At 43.3% G+C, this 15,432-nt stretch overlaps 2 protein-coding genes across 15 annotated transcripts in view; one reads left to right on the top strand and one right to left on the bottom strand.

The window, feature by feature from the left end:
- Nucleotides 1-33: 33 nt before the first annotated feature.
- On the bottom strand, nt 34-13,958 carry NEK4 (NIMA related kinase 4). Of its 13 annotated transcripts, XM_085517233.1 has the most exons (16): nt 13,067-13,274; nt 12,841-12,928; nt 12,066-12,332; nt 11,008-11,205; nt 10,143-10,250; nt 9,377-9,531; nt 8,578-8,719; nt 7,242-7,667; nt 6,389-6,532; nt 5,046-5,186; nt 4,606-4,672; nt 4,148-4,254; nt 2,837-2,925; nt 1,995-2,200; nt 1,021-1,154; nt 34-373 (listed from the first exon to the last, which is right to left on the bottom strand). In XM_085517233.1, the coding sequence occupies exons 3-16, from the start codon at nt 12,177-12,179 to the stop codon at nt 281-283; spliced, it is 2,124 nt and encodes a 707-aa protein (XP_085373359.1). In that variant the 5' UTR covers nt 12,180-12,332; nt 12,841-12,928; nt 13,067-13,274; the 3' UTR covers nt 34-280. The 13 variants fall into 13 exon arrangements, 12 of the variants coding, with proteins under 12 accessions (XP_085373359.1, XP_015729925.2, XP_015729921.2 ...); XM_015874439.2 differs by lacking the exons at nt 12,841-12,928; nt 13,067-13,274 and adding an exon at nt 13,818-13,958; XM_015874435.3 differs by lacking the exon at nt 12,841-12,928.
- Nucleotides 13,816-15,432, top strand: part of LOC107319538 (inter-alpha-trypsin inhibitor heavy chain H3) — a 14,751-nt gene continuing 13,134 nt past the window's right edge. For both annotated transcript variants that reach the window (XM_085517242.1, XM_085517241.1), the window contains exons 1-2: nt 13,816-13,919; nt 15,087-15,110. In XM_085517242.1, coding sequence (XP_085373368.1) covers nt 13,830-13,919; nt 15,087-15,110 — 114 coding nt within the window. In that variant the 5' untranslated portion in view covers nt 13,816-13,829. The remainder of the gene's footprint in view (nt 13,920-15,086; nt 15,111-15,432) is intronic.

Here is a 15,432-nt window from a genome sequence, read left to right as displayed (position 1 = left end):
CCAGACCTTTTGCTACGACACACTCACACCAACTTGTTTTTTGGACACTGTTTTATACAAAGCTCAGCGTGCAGCCCTATGGAACAGCTCACATTTCATTAAGAGAATAAAAACTAAACCAAGTGTCTCTTATGAAAGACATAAAAAATGCTACTACAAAGTACAAGGATTTCTGCAGGTTTATCCAGCAAAGGTCGGTGAGAAACGCCCCCTTGAAGCTGATCCGATCCATCCAATGGGACAGGAAGCTCCGTCCTCTGTGCTCAGGACAAGGTTCTGCTCAGAACTGCGCGTTCTCCTCCAGGAATTTCAGGTGCCGGGCCTTCACACCGTAACTCACGTACTTGTCTCCCATCTGCTCCCGCAGCTGCAGCTGTTCAGAGCACGAGGAAGAAAAACCACCAAACTTACTGACATGGAAAAAAGCCACTGACATGGAAAAAAGCAACTGAACTACCAGCAAACGTAATCAGAGCATTAACACAGGCACTCGGCTGAGAGCAGCAGGTGAAGCTTTACTACACAGATGGAAGGGGAGTGGGAAAGTCCTTTTTTGTGTGAAACCCCACCTGGCAGTTTTAAGCACAAGTAAAATACTGATGGTCCTGACTCGTGTGGTGTTTGCTTTGTAGCCAAACATTGCTCACTCATCTCCACCAGGGACAGACATTAAACCATTTCTCACTTGGAAGTGAGAGGAACATGAAGACAAAAAATTACAGTTTGAAAGGAAACCATTAATGAAGAACCACCACAGAGCAGTTATTTACACCCCTGACATCTCCCTCACACTCAGGGATCACGGTGCAGTTCCAAAGCTCCCGGTTCCTGAAGAACATGTAGCTGAAGCCATTTACATTCAGAAGCAATTTCTGTAATACCAGGCACACACTCAGGCCGTTGCCTGCAGTGACCACATCAACACTTGCTGGAACCCGGGTCTGCACTGTTATCTCAGTATCTAAAAAGGGGGTTATAAGAAACCCAACCATTCTAAATTCTCATTTGTAAAGCATTCACCTCTCTCTTCTCTTCATCTTCCTCCTCCATAATGCTGTACACCCTCTCCAGAAGTTTCACTCCCAATCCTCGCACCACATCAGATCTCAGGACTTCAACCATTCTCCTCATCTTCTCAGGACCTGGTAACATGTCTATTAATGAAAGAAAAGGAGAAGATCACTGCAGTTACTCTCCATTTTCATACTACGCACCAAGAAGAACATGGAACCACGTTACCACGGAATTCCAGCTGTCAGTTTGCATGAAATAACATTTATCTGAAGGAGATCATCAACAGTGGCGAGAGCCACCCCAATGCTAAATCTTAAGGCATTGTACAGGACACCACTGCACACAATTCACACTATGAGGTCTCTAACATCTACAAAATACTATTTTCATTCAAACAATTCTCTACAACAACAGAAAACCACTGAATTATTTTAAGAATAATTCATTGCAAATGAGCTTCTGCGTAAGCTTGTGGATGCCCCATCCCTGCAGGCATTCAAGGCCAGGCTGGATGTGGCTCTGGGCAGCCTGGTGACCCCGCACACAGCAGGGGGTTGGAACTGGATGAGCATCACGGTCCTTTTCAGCCAAGACCATTCTATGGTTCTATGACTCTATGCTCATAAAAACCTGTTTAATGCTGAGTTGTGCTTCCTGCGCAATTTCAGCTTTGTCCACAATTCACAACAAATTATTTCAAAACACTCAACTCCAACTTTGAACCGTTCATTCTGGAAACTTTAAATACAGGTCACATCACAGATCAGCTCTCTGCATTATTAATTGCAGACTGATCCCACTCCCTTGCCTGGCACGTAAATCACAGCTAGAGCAGTTCTGTACCCCAGGTTATTTGCAAAGCTGTTAATATCCGGAAGAAGCATGAGTGGACTGATTGCTTTCTGTCACCCACCAGGAGGTTTTCTTTGGTAATTAGCAGCTGACAATCAATCATTTAAGATAGTAACAGAGCAACAAACCTGAAGGAACCTCTTCGAATTTGAAGTCCTCTGATTCCTCAGGTGATTTTCCATGCAAAATCAATGTGTCTCGGTATTTCCTATGAAGTTTAAACTCTGGGGCTGAGGTTGAGGTTACAGAGCACTCAGAGTTCTCTGTAGGGTCTGTTTTCAGTGTCCAAGTCATCAGCTGCACCAGCTCATTCACTTCACTCTTACTGCTTTTTCTAGGAGAGGAGAAACATGATGTAATTCAGTCACCATTTGTGATGCAGTTTCCACCTTCCCTTCAAAGGGTTTTCAATAAATGGGATGAAGTCCTGCTAAGCATCCCACGTCAAATTTACTTCTTGTGGTACAGTCTTAATAACAGCAGCATTAGTAGCATTTCATCTAATAATGGCACAAAATGCATCTGCCTGGAAAAAATTCTCAGTCCTATCAGCTACTGCTCCTGTGCAGCTGCACCTCCAGCAATGCAGCAAATGGGATTTCTTGAAGAAGCTGCTAACATTGACAAGATCTGCAATAAGTTATTTCAGCCTCCTTCACAGCTGAAAGGAAACACATGGACACCTTTGCACTCCTGCTTTTAAAGTATCCTGGGCTGTATTTCTCCTCTGATGCTGCAACATTGGTTTACTGGGGAGCTTCATTTGCCAAAATATAGTGACACAAACACGTGTCTTAAGAAGAACAGCACAAAAAGTTTATAATCAGAGAGGGACAATTAAACCTTCTCTGTGAATCATGAGATTCTTCAGTCACCACGTGAAGCGAAACTGGAAAGCAATGCCTGCCATTTTCTCCTCACTCCAAGTCAGAGTTAAATACTCTCACATACTGTGACACAAAACACTCACTTCTCCTTGGAATCTCCATCAGACTTCTCTGTAGAGCTTGTGGAAGAGCTTAGCTCATCATCAGACAGGCGGTGGGTTACTCTGCTTTTCTACATGAAGAGGAAACAACAGACCAACATTCTGACTTTCAGAATTAATTTATCACTATGGCACTAACTACTTTTTCTACCCACAAAAAAAGTTTAACCTTTGTTTTTAAAAAAGCTAACACACAGGACATCAGAACGTGCTTAATGAAGCGTTTGTTTGACTGGCATGACATCGCCACTCAGTTCTAACAACTATAAATGCTTTACCAAGCACCTCATTTAAAAACAAATCATGCATGCTTGCTAGTCAGCTGTATTGTACATTCATCGTCCTTAGCTCATCTATTGATTTTTAACACACACATTTTAAAGTCATATTTATTCCCTTTGTTTATCAGTTAAGTTTCCAGCATTCATTAAAATACACCAGAAGACTGTGCCCACATCTCTACAATCCTGTGCTCAGTGCACAGCACAACACACACCACCAGCAGCACACACAGCCAGTGTCACTAAACTCATGGAACCTCCGTTTGTGAATGCAAACACAGTTTCTGCACCTGTAGTGCAGAAATAACAGTTAGAAGCATACACAAGCAGGTAAACCATGCAGATCACCTTCCGTGCAAGAGCAGGACTGAGGAAAATAAAGCCTATGCTTTGAATTTTCAAGTTTCTTCCTTCCCTTTCCTGATACCAATAATGCCCTGTGGTACCGCACAGTTTGCCCAATGTACATTCATGACCTCAGTCAATTTTTTTTTAATTAGGCTACTAAGAGAATATCAGCAGAAACTATTCGGTCTCCTTCTGGAAGCTACTTCTTATTGTGAGCACATACACATATTAAAATACAGTATTCAGACACTACTAACAAAGCACAGTAAGATGTACCAGGCTAGAGGGAATGTGTTAAGACTGAACTCCAACAGGCAATTCGCTCATAATCAAAACACAGGTCATGATAGATATTTTCTTACCAACAAATCAAAAAACCCCTCAGCAATGAGATCACACAGCAGTGCTGTCCGGGATACCTCTTAGTCTTTACCTCTGACAGGTGGTGTAAAAGCGTGTAGAAACGTTAAGCTGATCTAGCCGAACAAATAGGTAGATTGCAGACCTGTACTTCCCCTCAGGACTCACAAAACAACACAAGCAGATAACTGAGCATTCTTACTGAGTTTCTTCCACATACAGGTGTCTTTTTTTTAAAGTATTGCTATATTCCCAAGTTGTGCCTCCACTGAAATATTTCCAAAGCATTATGACCTCAGTTTACCTGAGAAATACTGGGATCTGATGAAGACTGAGCAACTTTAACATGATTTGCCGTACGTGATTTTCCTTCAACTACTGCACTACTTCCTGCTCGTCTTGCTGGGATCACTGGAAGGATGACATTTCAGCAATATTTATAACTCAGCTGCATGTATTTTGAATTAGTTTCATGTTCATGTAAGAAAAGGTTTGACAGAGGACAGGCAGGCAGACATACTGCTAACAAAAACCACCAAGGCTTCTATATGGAAAGTGTATACTCCGAGCTTCACACACATTTCAAATACAAGCTGTCACCTCTAAATGCAATTGAACATAATTAAGAAGAATACAGAAACGTTTCTCAGAACTACAGCTTTAGTGCATCATTCTCAAGATGTTAGTGAAGAACTGGCAGCAAGTTAGAATTTGTTCTACAAGAAGTCCATTTATAGAATGCTCCCGTGCAAACATAATTACCAGAGGGAAACATCTCTTCCCGAGACTGCTTCAGCCGCCTTCGTTCTCTTGCTGACAAAGGCCGCTCCTTTAAAGCAAATTAGTATGGTATTAATTAGCAACTGTCACAATGACCTCGACTATCTATTACCTACAGAACAAACAACATTCTTTCTAATGACACAGAAGAGAAAGCTGCTTTCTAATTATCTAACAGATGCTGTATTATTTATTACAAAACAGTTCTGGTAACCAAGACTAATATACACTACAAAAAAGAAGCCTGTGACCTCACTGGTTCAGCATGGAAGCATTTCTTCCAACACCAGCTAGATGGCTGACCGAACTTCCACACAGGAAGCTACCGTACATTTCTGTACTCTCTGAACAAGTGCTCCAGGAACAGCCTGCTCAAAAGCAATGAGAGACAAAAATACAGTGACACCATGTTTTGAACTAACCTTTACAGTGGCATTTTGACTGGTTTTGGTGCTACTGGAATCTGCGGAGATTTTGGCAATATGCTCCTCTGCACAGCTTTGTGCTGTCTTTACATTCACATCAGTAGGAGAAGGTAAAGGCTGAGGAGAAACCGCTCTGAACTTGAAAGAGAAATGAGTAAGAAACTACATGCTTAAAGTTCTCTGCAATATAGAGACATTCTTGCATGGTAAAGCCGGATGAGACAGGTTTTGGAACCTACTTAACGTCTCCCCCTCTGCACTTCTGCTTACATCCACTTCCCCTCTGTCCTGAACTTCATCCCCCTCCTCCCATACTACTTTTCACCCAATGATTTTGCTGAACCCAGACTCACTTATGAAAACTGAAGAGAATAGCAACAAGGTATGATTCTGAAAACCAGTCATCCTGTTTCCTTATATAGGTGGTGTCTTCCCCAAAAAGCCACTCTGCTGAGAGTGACAGGAGCCCTGCTTTAGGCATATGTGTAACGACCAATATCTTCTTCCTGGAGTCTACACGCACATTCAGGGCAGCTGTTACACATCTGGTCTAAGGCACTACTAATGATCTCACTACAAGCAGCCTTACCTGCTCAGCCAGGAAAATACTGCCACGTATTTTGCAGAGACAAAGAGAAGTCTGTCAGAACAACCCTATGCCCTGGTACAGGTTTGGGGCAAAGTGGCTGGAAGCTGCACAGAGGAAAAGGATCTGGGGGTGTTGGTGACAGCCAGCTGAACATGAGCCAGCAGTGTGCCCAGGTAGCCAAGAAGGCTGAGGGCATCCTGGCTTGTGCTAGATACTTCTAGCCAGCAGCAGAGAGGTGTTGGTCCCTCTGTACTCCACACTGGTAAGGCTGCACCCAGAAAGGAGGCTGTAGCAAGTGTGGGGTCAGCCTCATCTTCCAGCTAACTAGCAATGGCTGGAAGCTGCACCAGGGGAGGTTCAGGTTAGACATTAAGAACAAATTCTTCTTCATAGGAATGGTAATGCATTGGCACAGGCTGCCCAGGGAGGTTTTCAAGAGAGCACAGATGTGGCACAGAGGGCTGTGGTTTGGTGGGCACGCTGGTAGCAGATGGACAGCTGGACAGCCTTAGTGGTCTTTTCTAAACAGAACTCTTCAGAGCTTCTTTGCACATAGTGGCTACATCCAGCTGCTGAGGTTTGCTGACATTGTCAAAGGTTTATTCATACTGCTCATGAAGGACATCTTGAGCATTATGTATCTCGCTGTCAGTGACGTTATACAGGTGTGCATAAAACATCTTAAAAAAAAACCCTTTAAAAATTCTCATTTTAAAGAGTACAAAAAGAGAATTTTTAAAATTATCTGTACCTTCTCTGAACAGACTTCAGCCAGCTCTCTTTTCTTCTGCCATCGCTGCCGTGAGAGAGAAGGCTCATGAGCAGAATCACGAGGCTGCAATTGAGAGGTAAGTTTTTCCTGAGCATCCCCTGAAGCTCCATGACAGACAACATCCTAAGAAAGAAAAGTACTTTTTCAGTTTGCAGGCACTTAAAAAGAAAAGACCAGCACAGGCAAATTGGCTGTTTGGCCAACATCCAACTTAACACATGACAGCTGCAAACACAATAAGCTTGTGACAGTCAGAAAACAATATCTGCTGCACCACCGTTTCTCAAGAATGCAGATCCAAGACACTTACTTGAATCAGAACAGGAACAAATGGTCCTAACAGTTTTTAAGTAGAACATAAACCAACCCCAAGTGCTGCTTAATCTATCGTCTATTCTCTGTCAAATTTAGTACCCTAGCCCCAAGTCTACCATTTATCTATTTGTTGAGGGTACTACATAGTCAAGAATGGAAGAGAAAAGCCTCTCTGAGCCCCACTCGATTGGCTGTCTACTCCATTTGCTATTAGACACCTATCCAAATCAGGACCAACCCAAGAAAACAAAGAAGTCCTAAAATTATTCTTGCCATCTCTCTTCTTGGCTTGAAGATTCTAGTTCCCTTAAGAAGCAGTATTGTCATCATCTGAAATTCCCCCACCACACAGCATTTGAAATCTGAAGCCAAGGCTCCCAGATATTTAGAGTATCTAAATAATGCCATCAGAATCCTGCTTGGGTAGCAAACAAATATGAGCAGCAGCTCTCTACATTTTAAGAGGTGTCTATTAGTCAAATCTATTTCAGAGTCTACATAAGCATAAATGCTTTACCACATCAGTCTGCTTTTGGTCTTTCGATGCAGGCTGCAGGAGTTTCAAAGTGTCATCATCATCTTCCACAGCATCAGCAGATGGGAGCTTAGACTCAACACTTCCCCCCTTAAAAGCTTGATTTGTCTTTTTCTGATGTCCATCAGTTTTCATCAATGGATTGCTGGATATTATTTCAGAATTCCCTGAAGCATTTGCATACTTTGCCTTATTACTCTCTGGAATATGCTCACTGCTACTCTTTTCACTTCCAAAGTTTCTCTTTTCACATGGTAAGATATCAATATTCACTTCACTAATTGTTGCTGGGGAGCCTCCCAGGTTGTTCAAATCCTTACTGCATGGTTTTGTATTCAGCTCAGCAGCTGGTTCCTCTGACGAACAAAACTTGCTGGCTTTACATTTGATGGCACAGTCTTCCTCATTCTAGAATAAAAACAAAACAAGAGAGTTGCTTCCCAGTATCATGAACTTAGGAAAGAATATTCCAAGTGCCTGAGGAAGATCATTAACATACCTGAGTTCACAAAGTGCATTAAAATTATGATAACAGATTAAGAGCTTCAAAAATGCAACAACCCGCATTTTAAAAGCAATACAGACTGTATTTGCAGATTAGATATTTCAGGCAGGGCTGTATATATGTACTGTTCACCCACTTCCAGTGCTACCATGAAAGAAAAGTTGTAAACCCTTGGCTCTTCCATGAGGGAGAAGCCAGTGAGTACCAGCAATTCTCCAAGAGCTACTTTACCACATACATTTAGTATTTCAGCTCTGAAAGCTTAAACCCACGACAGCAGACTAATTTCAGAACACAAAAACAAAACAGACAAAAACCACAACCCACCACACAACTACATACAAGATTAATCACTTCATATGACTCATTTTAACCACCAGCGAGAACTAGAACAATAAACAGTTTTGTGGTATAACAGTAATTAATTTTGCCAGAGTTACTTCACTGACAGTGATTACCACTTGTCATCAAATATTTTACCTCAAATACTCCTGACAAGTGTAGAAATACTTGCAAATAACCACACTTCATACAGAAGGTAAGTCAACTCAACTGCACGTTTACACAGAAGTAATTCAAATAGTGGCCCACAATTAGAAAATCAGATGTTATTTAGTTAAGATCTTACAGTTAAGGCACTACAATTAGTTTTACTGACCTACCGCTTTTTAATTACTTCCATTATTAACCCGAACACCATTCCTTCATCAACCTAAGTTCTACACACCACCAGGAATCCCCGTTCTCACCAATGCTCGAGCCATTTCATGTAAAATATTGTGGGCAGGGGAAGAGGAAGAAGATGGGTCTTACAACTCTGCATTTCCTCCCTCGCTCAGAGGAGCTGTTTGGGGGTGTAACGTTCTTGTTATGAGATTCATTCTTCACTGGGACCACAGAAGAAGCATCTTTAAGTTTGGAACCCGCCATTTGCTTCTGACTTTTGGCTGCCTTCCTGTTAGGAAAAAAAAGAGTTGCTCAATCATTGGCTACAAGACCTTAAAATATTGCTTTGGATCCTAGGTATTTAAAACCCCCTCACTGCACAGATAACAGAGAATACACAATAGCGGGCTTTTTCAACAGACTGTACATAACGTTCTCATTTTCCTCTCTACACAAGCAGTTTAAAAACACTATTTAGACTCTGGCAGCAAAGTACATTTGTTCTGCACAGCACCAAAACTGCTCCTACCTGGAAGCAGCAAAGTAACTGACCTACCTTAACGAAGAAATACAATCATATCGGTGAATACCAAAAGGAAATTGCAAATACAACACCCAGCTGATAAATGGCCTCAGTGAACCACACAACATAACGTGCATCTCCCAGTGCTTCCTTGAAAATACTGGGGTTTCTCATTTCTTTACTCTGAGTAAGCTGATCAGTTCTAACCTTCGCATAATTTCATTTGCCTTTGAAAAAACAAACCAACCGCTTTTCATTCTAGCTCTCCTATTCCTCAAAGACTCCAAGGCAACAAATACATTTGCAGATTTTATAACTGCACACAGAAGAACCAACGTTATCCTGCTATAAAAAAAGCTGAAAAGCAAAGACGAAAGTCATATGAATGTTTTGCATTCAATCACCCAAGTGAAAATATCTTACATCTTTGTAGCTTCCAAAAACAGTGCAATTTGCTGCTTGATGTACGGCTGTCTCAGTATGCTTTTCACACTAGGCCTTTGCTCGGGTTTTTTACTGAGCATGGTTTGTATTATTTCCACCAGCTGTGGGCTGTAATCCTTCGGCATGGGAGGCAGCTGTAACAGGAACAGAAGTCTGATGTTATTTAACAGTGTCAACAAAACTGCAAAATCATTTATACATGACAGTCAAATTCAAGCTAAGTCCTTTGTACAAAAAACTGTCTAACTATTCACACTGTGCGTTTCCCAAGTACTTAACTGTGTTCTGTTTTGTTATTGCTTTTAATTAACACTGAAGGTGAAATTCTGTGAATAGGCGTAAGAGATTATTATCTAAATTAATCTGTTTTAACTTCATCGTACGGCAACGCAAATAAGGCACTTAGTTATAACAGGAAAATGACTAACAGCGATGGAATTCTTTGCACAATGTAAAATTCAGAAGCAAATGAAAAAAGTGACTTATCTTGAAGCCTTGAAAATTAATCACTGCAGTGTTGTACAAAAAGGTAATGAGAAATCCCAAGCAATATCTAAAAACAAACTTCCTGGGTCTGCTGTTCTATCACAGATTAGCAGGAAATACCAACCTTCCAAACTGACATGACTACGTATGCAACATGACAGATACTTACAAATCCCTGCAGAGCTTCTGACTGAAAATGGTTCTCTCAAGTTATCAAAAAAAATAAACCAAGAACTGAGAAAAATATGAATGTTTTTACCTTTCCTTCAATGATTCGATAAACCAAAGAGTTCATGTCCTTAGCATTAAAGGCGTGTTTCAGTGTGGCCATTTCATAGACGCAGCAGCCTAAAGCCCAAACATCAGACTGGAAAAAGGGGAAGAAAAAGTTTGAAGAGCTTTTCATTAAAGGCAGAAACTCCAGGCTTGGACATGTGCTTTCCAAGAGGCTTTTCATCACAATAAAGGAATTAAGACCAAAATGCACTGCAAACTTTTGGCCTCAGTCTCACTCTTAATGGTGACTGACTATTCCAACTTTAACCAGGTGGATTCTGAAAATAACTGTAAAAGTTGCAGTTCATAGGGTGGGGTTTTTTTTTTGTTTTAATTACTTACAACGCTGGTTCTAACCAGAGGAAGAAAACCTTTCTATTTTTCATAAGAACAGTTCCCCTTAGTTGTTGCTCACAGACACCCAAACTGATGCTCCCCATGGTTTTCAGCATGCAGGACAGAAGAGCACAAATATCTTTGTTTTGTTTTCAATTCCGAGAGGCTGCTCATTTCTTTATTCTTTTTTTATGTTATAGTTTAGTATGAAGCACCCTGTCTCAAACCACAGCTACAAAACACAGACCAAAATCTTTGTTTATTTTGGCATGCTACAATAGGTACAGTCACATGGACACGTGATTTGTGATAACTTATCACATGCTGTTAACTCTCATCCACTGCAGCAAACAGTTCCATAAGGTGCTGGCCAATATCTCCCTTTTCCTTTTATCTTTGGTGACATTAAATAGTAATTAATTAAAAATAATGCATTAGAATGTAATGTTCTCAGGCAAACAAAACAAGTTGTTCAGCAAAGCAGAAATGACATTTGCATTAACTTACTGTACCTTGTAGTTGTAGGGTTTGTTAGAAAAGAGCTCGGGGCTCATGTAGTACGGAGTGCCTATGAGAGTGCTGGCCATGTCACACTGGTTTTCCAGCACTCTGGCTATTCCCAGGTCACCCACTTTGATTATATTTGTTCTTGTCAGAAAAACGTTTTGAGTTTTAAGGTCTCTGTGAAGAATGTGTTTTTCATGTAAGTACTGGGAGGGGAAGAAAAAGAAAGATAGACTGAGTAACACAACTGGTTCTCCATGAGAAGTAAAATCATGCAAAAGAGATTGAAGGCGGGAAATGCAAACAGCAAAAACACACATATCGTTATCTAATAAAAATGGCTTATCACTGCTGAAGACAGCATTAGTATATTCATATAACAGTACAGGTACAGCCCCAGAGCTTGGCTATGCTTTACCAAAATCTCCCATATGGCTTTAGGAAGCCATCAGGACTGTGCTCAGACTCCTCCAGTTGGCAAGAACAGGCACAGCTGTGCATGCTCATATACGCGTGTATATCTGGCCATAGGAGCCAACTTTTAAGGAGCGGGACAGAAAATTCTTACTTCTCAGTGTTAACATTTCTATCTTCTCTTTATTACCGTGGTAATAGTTTTTAAAGTTTGGTAATCTCCAATGCCAACAGAGTCGGATTATATTTAAGAAAATTAAGAAAACAGCCAAGCACAGCAAACGAAACACTTATGAAAGAAGCCTTTTCTTTTAAAGAAAACAGAAGAGCAGCTACACTCTTTAAGATTGATACAAAAAGTCAAATCACAGCATTTGAGACTACAAACACCTTGGAAGTTACCACTGTTGACTGACAGAGACGTAGACATACCACGTGACAGCAAAACCCTACCACAAATACTAAGTTTGACTTAGTATGACACTGACTGCAGTGATGTGCGAACAGGTCCTTAACGGAGCTGATAACCATTGTGCTCAGACGTCAACCCAGCCAAATGGGATTTCAAAATCCACAGCACAACTGTAGAATTCTAAAGGCAGAAAGAACCAAATTAATATTTTGAAAATGCCAAAGTTACATTTCACTTTACCTGCAGTGCCATGGCAATCTGGACAAACCATTCTACCACCTGATTTTCTGGCAGAAGTTTGCCCTTCTGCTCCTTGAGTCTGTGATACAGGTCTCCTCCTTCGCAGAAGCCCATAACGATATACAGCAGCCCATCTTCCCCCTGCCAGGATTCCCTGTAGGCGACTATGTTGGGGTGCTTCAGCTGGGATAGCAGCTGTGCCTCCTGCTCTGCTGCCTTCCTCTCCCGGCTGGACGCCTGCTTCAGGTTTAACTTTTTGATGACATACTGCAAAAGAGATTTCAACGTGTATCATCAGAGAAGAAAGTTACAGCACAGAATACTGTGTTCCATGTGCCTGACCAACTACATTCATAAAAGCCTTTTAGTTGGAAGGGACCTTTAGAGGCCATCTGAGCCAAGATTCCCATGAAGTCTTTGTACCGCTCTTCTGCTTTCTGTTGTGCAAATCAGGTTGTTTCATTTTAAACACTTGAGCCACATGAGCCCCATCAAAAACCAACAAAAATACACCCACAAAAAACAAACCGAGCATTACTGCGGCAGCAAACATACTTCAAATACAGCTGCTTTCACAGAGCACACAGTGATCTCTAAAAGACACAACCAAAAATCTTGCTCACCTTACTGGAACAGAAACTGCTCATAAAAGCTGGCAAGAGATAAGACACGGGCCAATACATCAAATATTTTAAGTTTAAACAGAATCGATAAGGAAGCAAGATTCTTGCCAACGCTCACGATCAGACAGAAGGGGTGAAATCCAAGGACCCACATGTGGCCGACATTCCCCTCCCGGCGCTGTTTACTTTCATGACACCGAGGCTGGCAGGACACTGGACTGTGCCCCGCGGTTCCCGGCCCTGCAGGACACACGTGCGAACGTCGCTTCTCCTCTGAGCGGTGCAGGCCGTGCCCGCTCCCAGCACCGGGCCCCACCGCGGCTCGGTTCCCCACAGCCCGGCCCGGCCCACCCGCTCCCTCAGCCCGTTTGCCGCTACCTGCTTGCCGTCCTGCCGGTGCCGCACCAGGCTCACGTCCCCGTAGCTGCCCCTGCCCACAGCCCGCAGGACGCAGTACGCGGACAGGGGCATCCTCCGGCCGCCGGACACACGGCGGGTCCCCTCAGCACCCGGCCGGACCCCTCAACAACACCCGGCCGGCAGCGCGGCGCCCGCTGCCATAGAGATGCGCTGGGCTCCCGCTGCCTCACGGCGCCGCGCGCACTGCGTCCCCCGTGCGTCTCTATGGGGCGAGCTCTGCGCCGCCATCTTGGAAGCGGGTGCAGCGGCCATGTTAGGAGCGGGCAGCACGGCGCGCAGCCATCAAGAGACACAGAGCTGCCCCTCACACAGCGCCACATGGCAGCGGGGTTCTGCGTGTGTGGTGTGAAGGGAGCCCGGGCTGCTGGCAGCTGCTGAGCGGAGCCATCATGTCACCGACAGACAGCAAGGAGCAGCACACACAGCGCTGTGCTGCTGTCAGAGGAGCTGCCTGTGCTGTCAGTGCTGCACAGCGCCCGCAGCCCCTCGGGCACATCACGAGCACAGCCGTGGCTGCGGGCTGCGGTGTGTCCCACCAGCGGACACGCCACGGATGCGCAGCAACGTGTGGACATGGGACAAAGCAAAGTTCAGCGCTCAGTGTTATAACCCCGTACGGTTATTCCCGCTTGTCACACGGCGTTATCTATTAACGCTCCGCAAACAAAGCATTGTACATTTATTGGTGTCGTTCAGATGAGGATCTTACCCTTTTTCCACAATGGGGAGCCACGCATTGCTTTGTGTTCTATTGCTGATGCCGGCCTTTGCATCACCGGACTTTGTGGTACCGCATGTCAGAAGCATTAAGGTAGGTGTCCAGCCGTGTGTGCTGCTCCTCTCCGTGCTGACTTCCTGCCATTTATCGCCATTTATCGCCATTCACACAGCGCTGCCGCCAGGAGCTGCTGCTCTTATCAGGGAGCACCAGCTCCGAGTTTAATGGAGCTTTAATCAGCGCCGCTCCTGAGCCAGCTGTGACGCCGCCCTCCTCGCCCTCCTTTTCCAAACATCGCTTTCCTCTGTTTTCCCTGTCATTGCTGTGCTGAAATGTTTTAGAGCTTTGACATTCCGACGAGTGAGAGATTCATTGCTGCCATGACTCGTTACAGCTCCTTTATGGCAGTGACAGTGAAAGGTGCCTCCAAAAAGAAGCGATGTAACAGGGATGTAACTCGCCATCCCGATAAACGTTTCCATGGTCTATTTTCTCCAATAGATTTGTGTTAGCGTATCATGGAATGTATCTTGGCCCCAGTTTCTGCTTTTGACAGGCAGTGCCTCCTGATATTCTGAGTCATTAACCTTGCACAAGTTGCAGACCTGCTCAGTAGTTAGATCCTATGAAAATCAGGGCAGGTCTCCTCAGGAGGCACTGCTGGTTAGCGGGTAGGACAAGGCAAAGCCATTTGCAGTCAGTTTCTTCTAGTGAGGTTATCATCTTTGCCAAGGCTCTTTCTTTGGAAATCGGGATAATAATAATAAATCTAATTTTTTTGACATCAGCTTGAGATTTATGGCTGCAAATTAGAAATGCCAGGGATTCTTACTCAGCTCATATTTATCCCAGACACAATGTATTTTTTTTCCTCTCAGTTTCCATACTAACCACAACGCTCTGTATGCTTTGCAATGCTAAAGCCTCCCTAAATGGCAGATGCCCAAGGCTCTGTGCTATGTTCGGTCTGTACATGCAGAGCCCTTCAGAAAAGATGGCTGATTCCCCCAGTTTATGCTGCGTGTCCCTTTGCAAATGTCGTTTAATTGAAATGGAAAAGATTGCTGTGTGTTGTGATGGTCTCAGCCCATTTTGTATGCTTTGATATAAAACCCATTTATCTCCCGAAGGGAAATTAGTTGGAAAAGACAAAATATGTGCTAAAGGACCTGAAAGCAGACGTTCCCAAGAAGTGGAGTAAATGATGTTTTCCTGCCTTAGTCATGATGGTTTTTTTTCTTGTTTTTTTTCTCTTTACAGAAGCGAAGTTCTGACAATGACTTGGTGAGTCTTCTCTTATATGAAGGCCTGGTTCTGATCAGCCTATGGCGAACGATTCTCAGTGACAGGAATGATCTCTCAGTGTTTGCTGAAGATTTCTCAAAGTCCAGTCTGAGCTAACATACATCCCTGGGTGTGTGGGCATGGGAAGGAGCCCAGAGCTGCCGGGTTTCGGCAGTAGGACTAACAAGTCTGTTCTTTCCCAAGCTCAGATGGGGAGTCCTGTACAGGGAAACAGTGTGAACAAATAATGGTTAACCTCGTTATATTTTAATAAATAGTAGTGTCTCTAACACTGTTCTTATATTACGTTGTAGTTGTTTTT

This window comes from Coturnix japonica, chromosome 15, assembly GCF_054131305.1.
Source record: "Coturnix japonica strain WE chromosome 15, WE-NBRP24, whole genome shotgun sequence".
Classification (NCBI taxonomy): Eukaryota; Metazoa; Chordata; class Aves; order Galliformes; family Phasianidae; genus Coturnix; species Coturnix japonica.
Note: the sequence above shows the minus strand (reverse complement) of the source record. Positions and strands in the feature narration are given on the sequence as shown.

Coding starts and splice junctions, on each gene's coding strand:
- NEK4 (XM_015874435.3), bottom strand. CDS start 13,159: ATGCCCCTGTCCGCGTACTGCGTCCTGCGGGCTGTGGGCAGGGGCAGC. Junction 8,720..9,376: donor TTTTTGGAAGCTACAAAGAT/GTAAGATATTTT, acceptor TTTTCCTAACAG/GAAGGCAGCCAAAAGTCAGA. Junction 5,187..6,388: donor CTGAAGTCTGTTCAGAGAAG/GTACAGATAATT, acceptor TTCTCTTTCAAG/TTCAGAGCGGTTTCTCCTCA.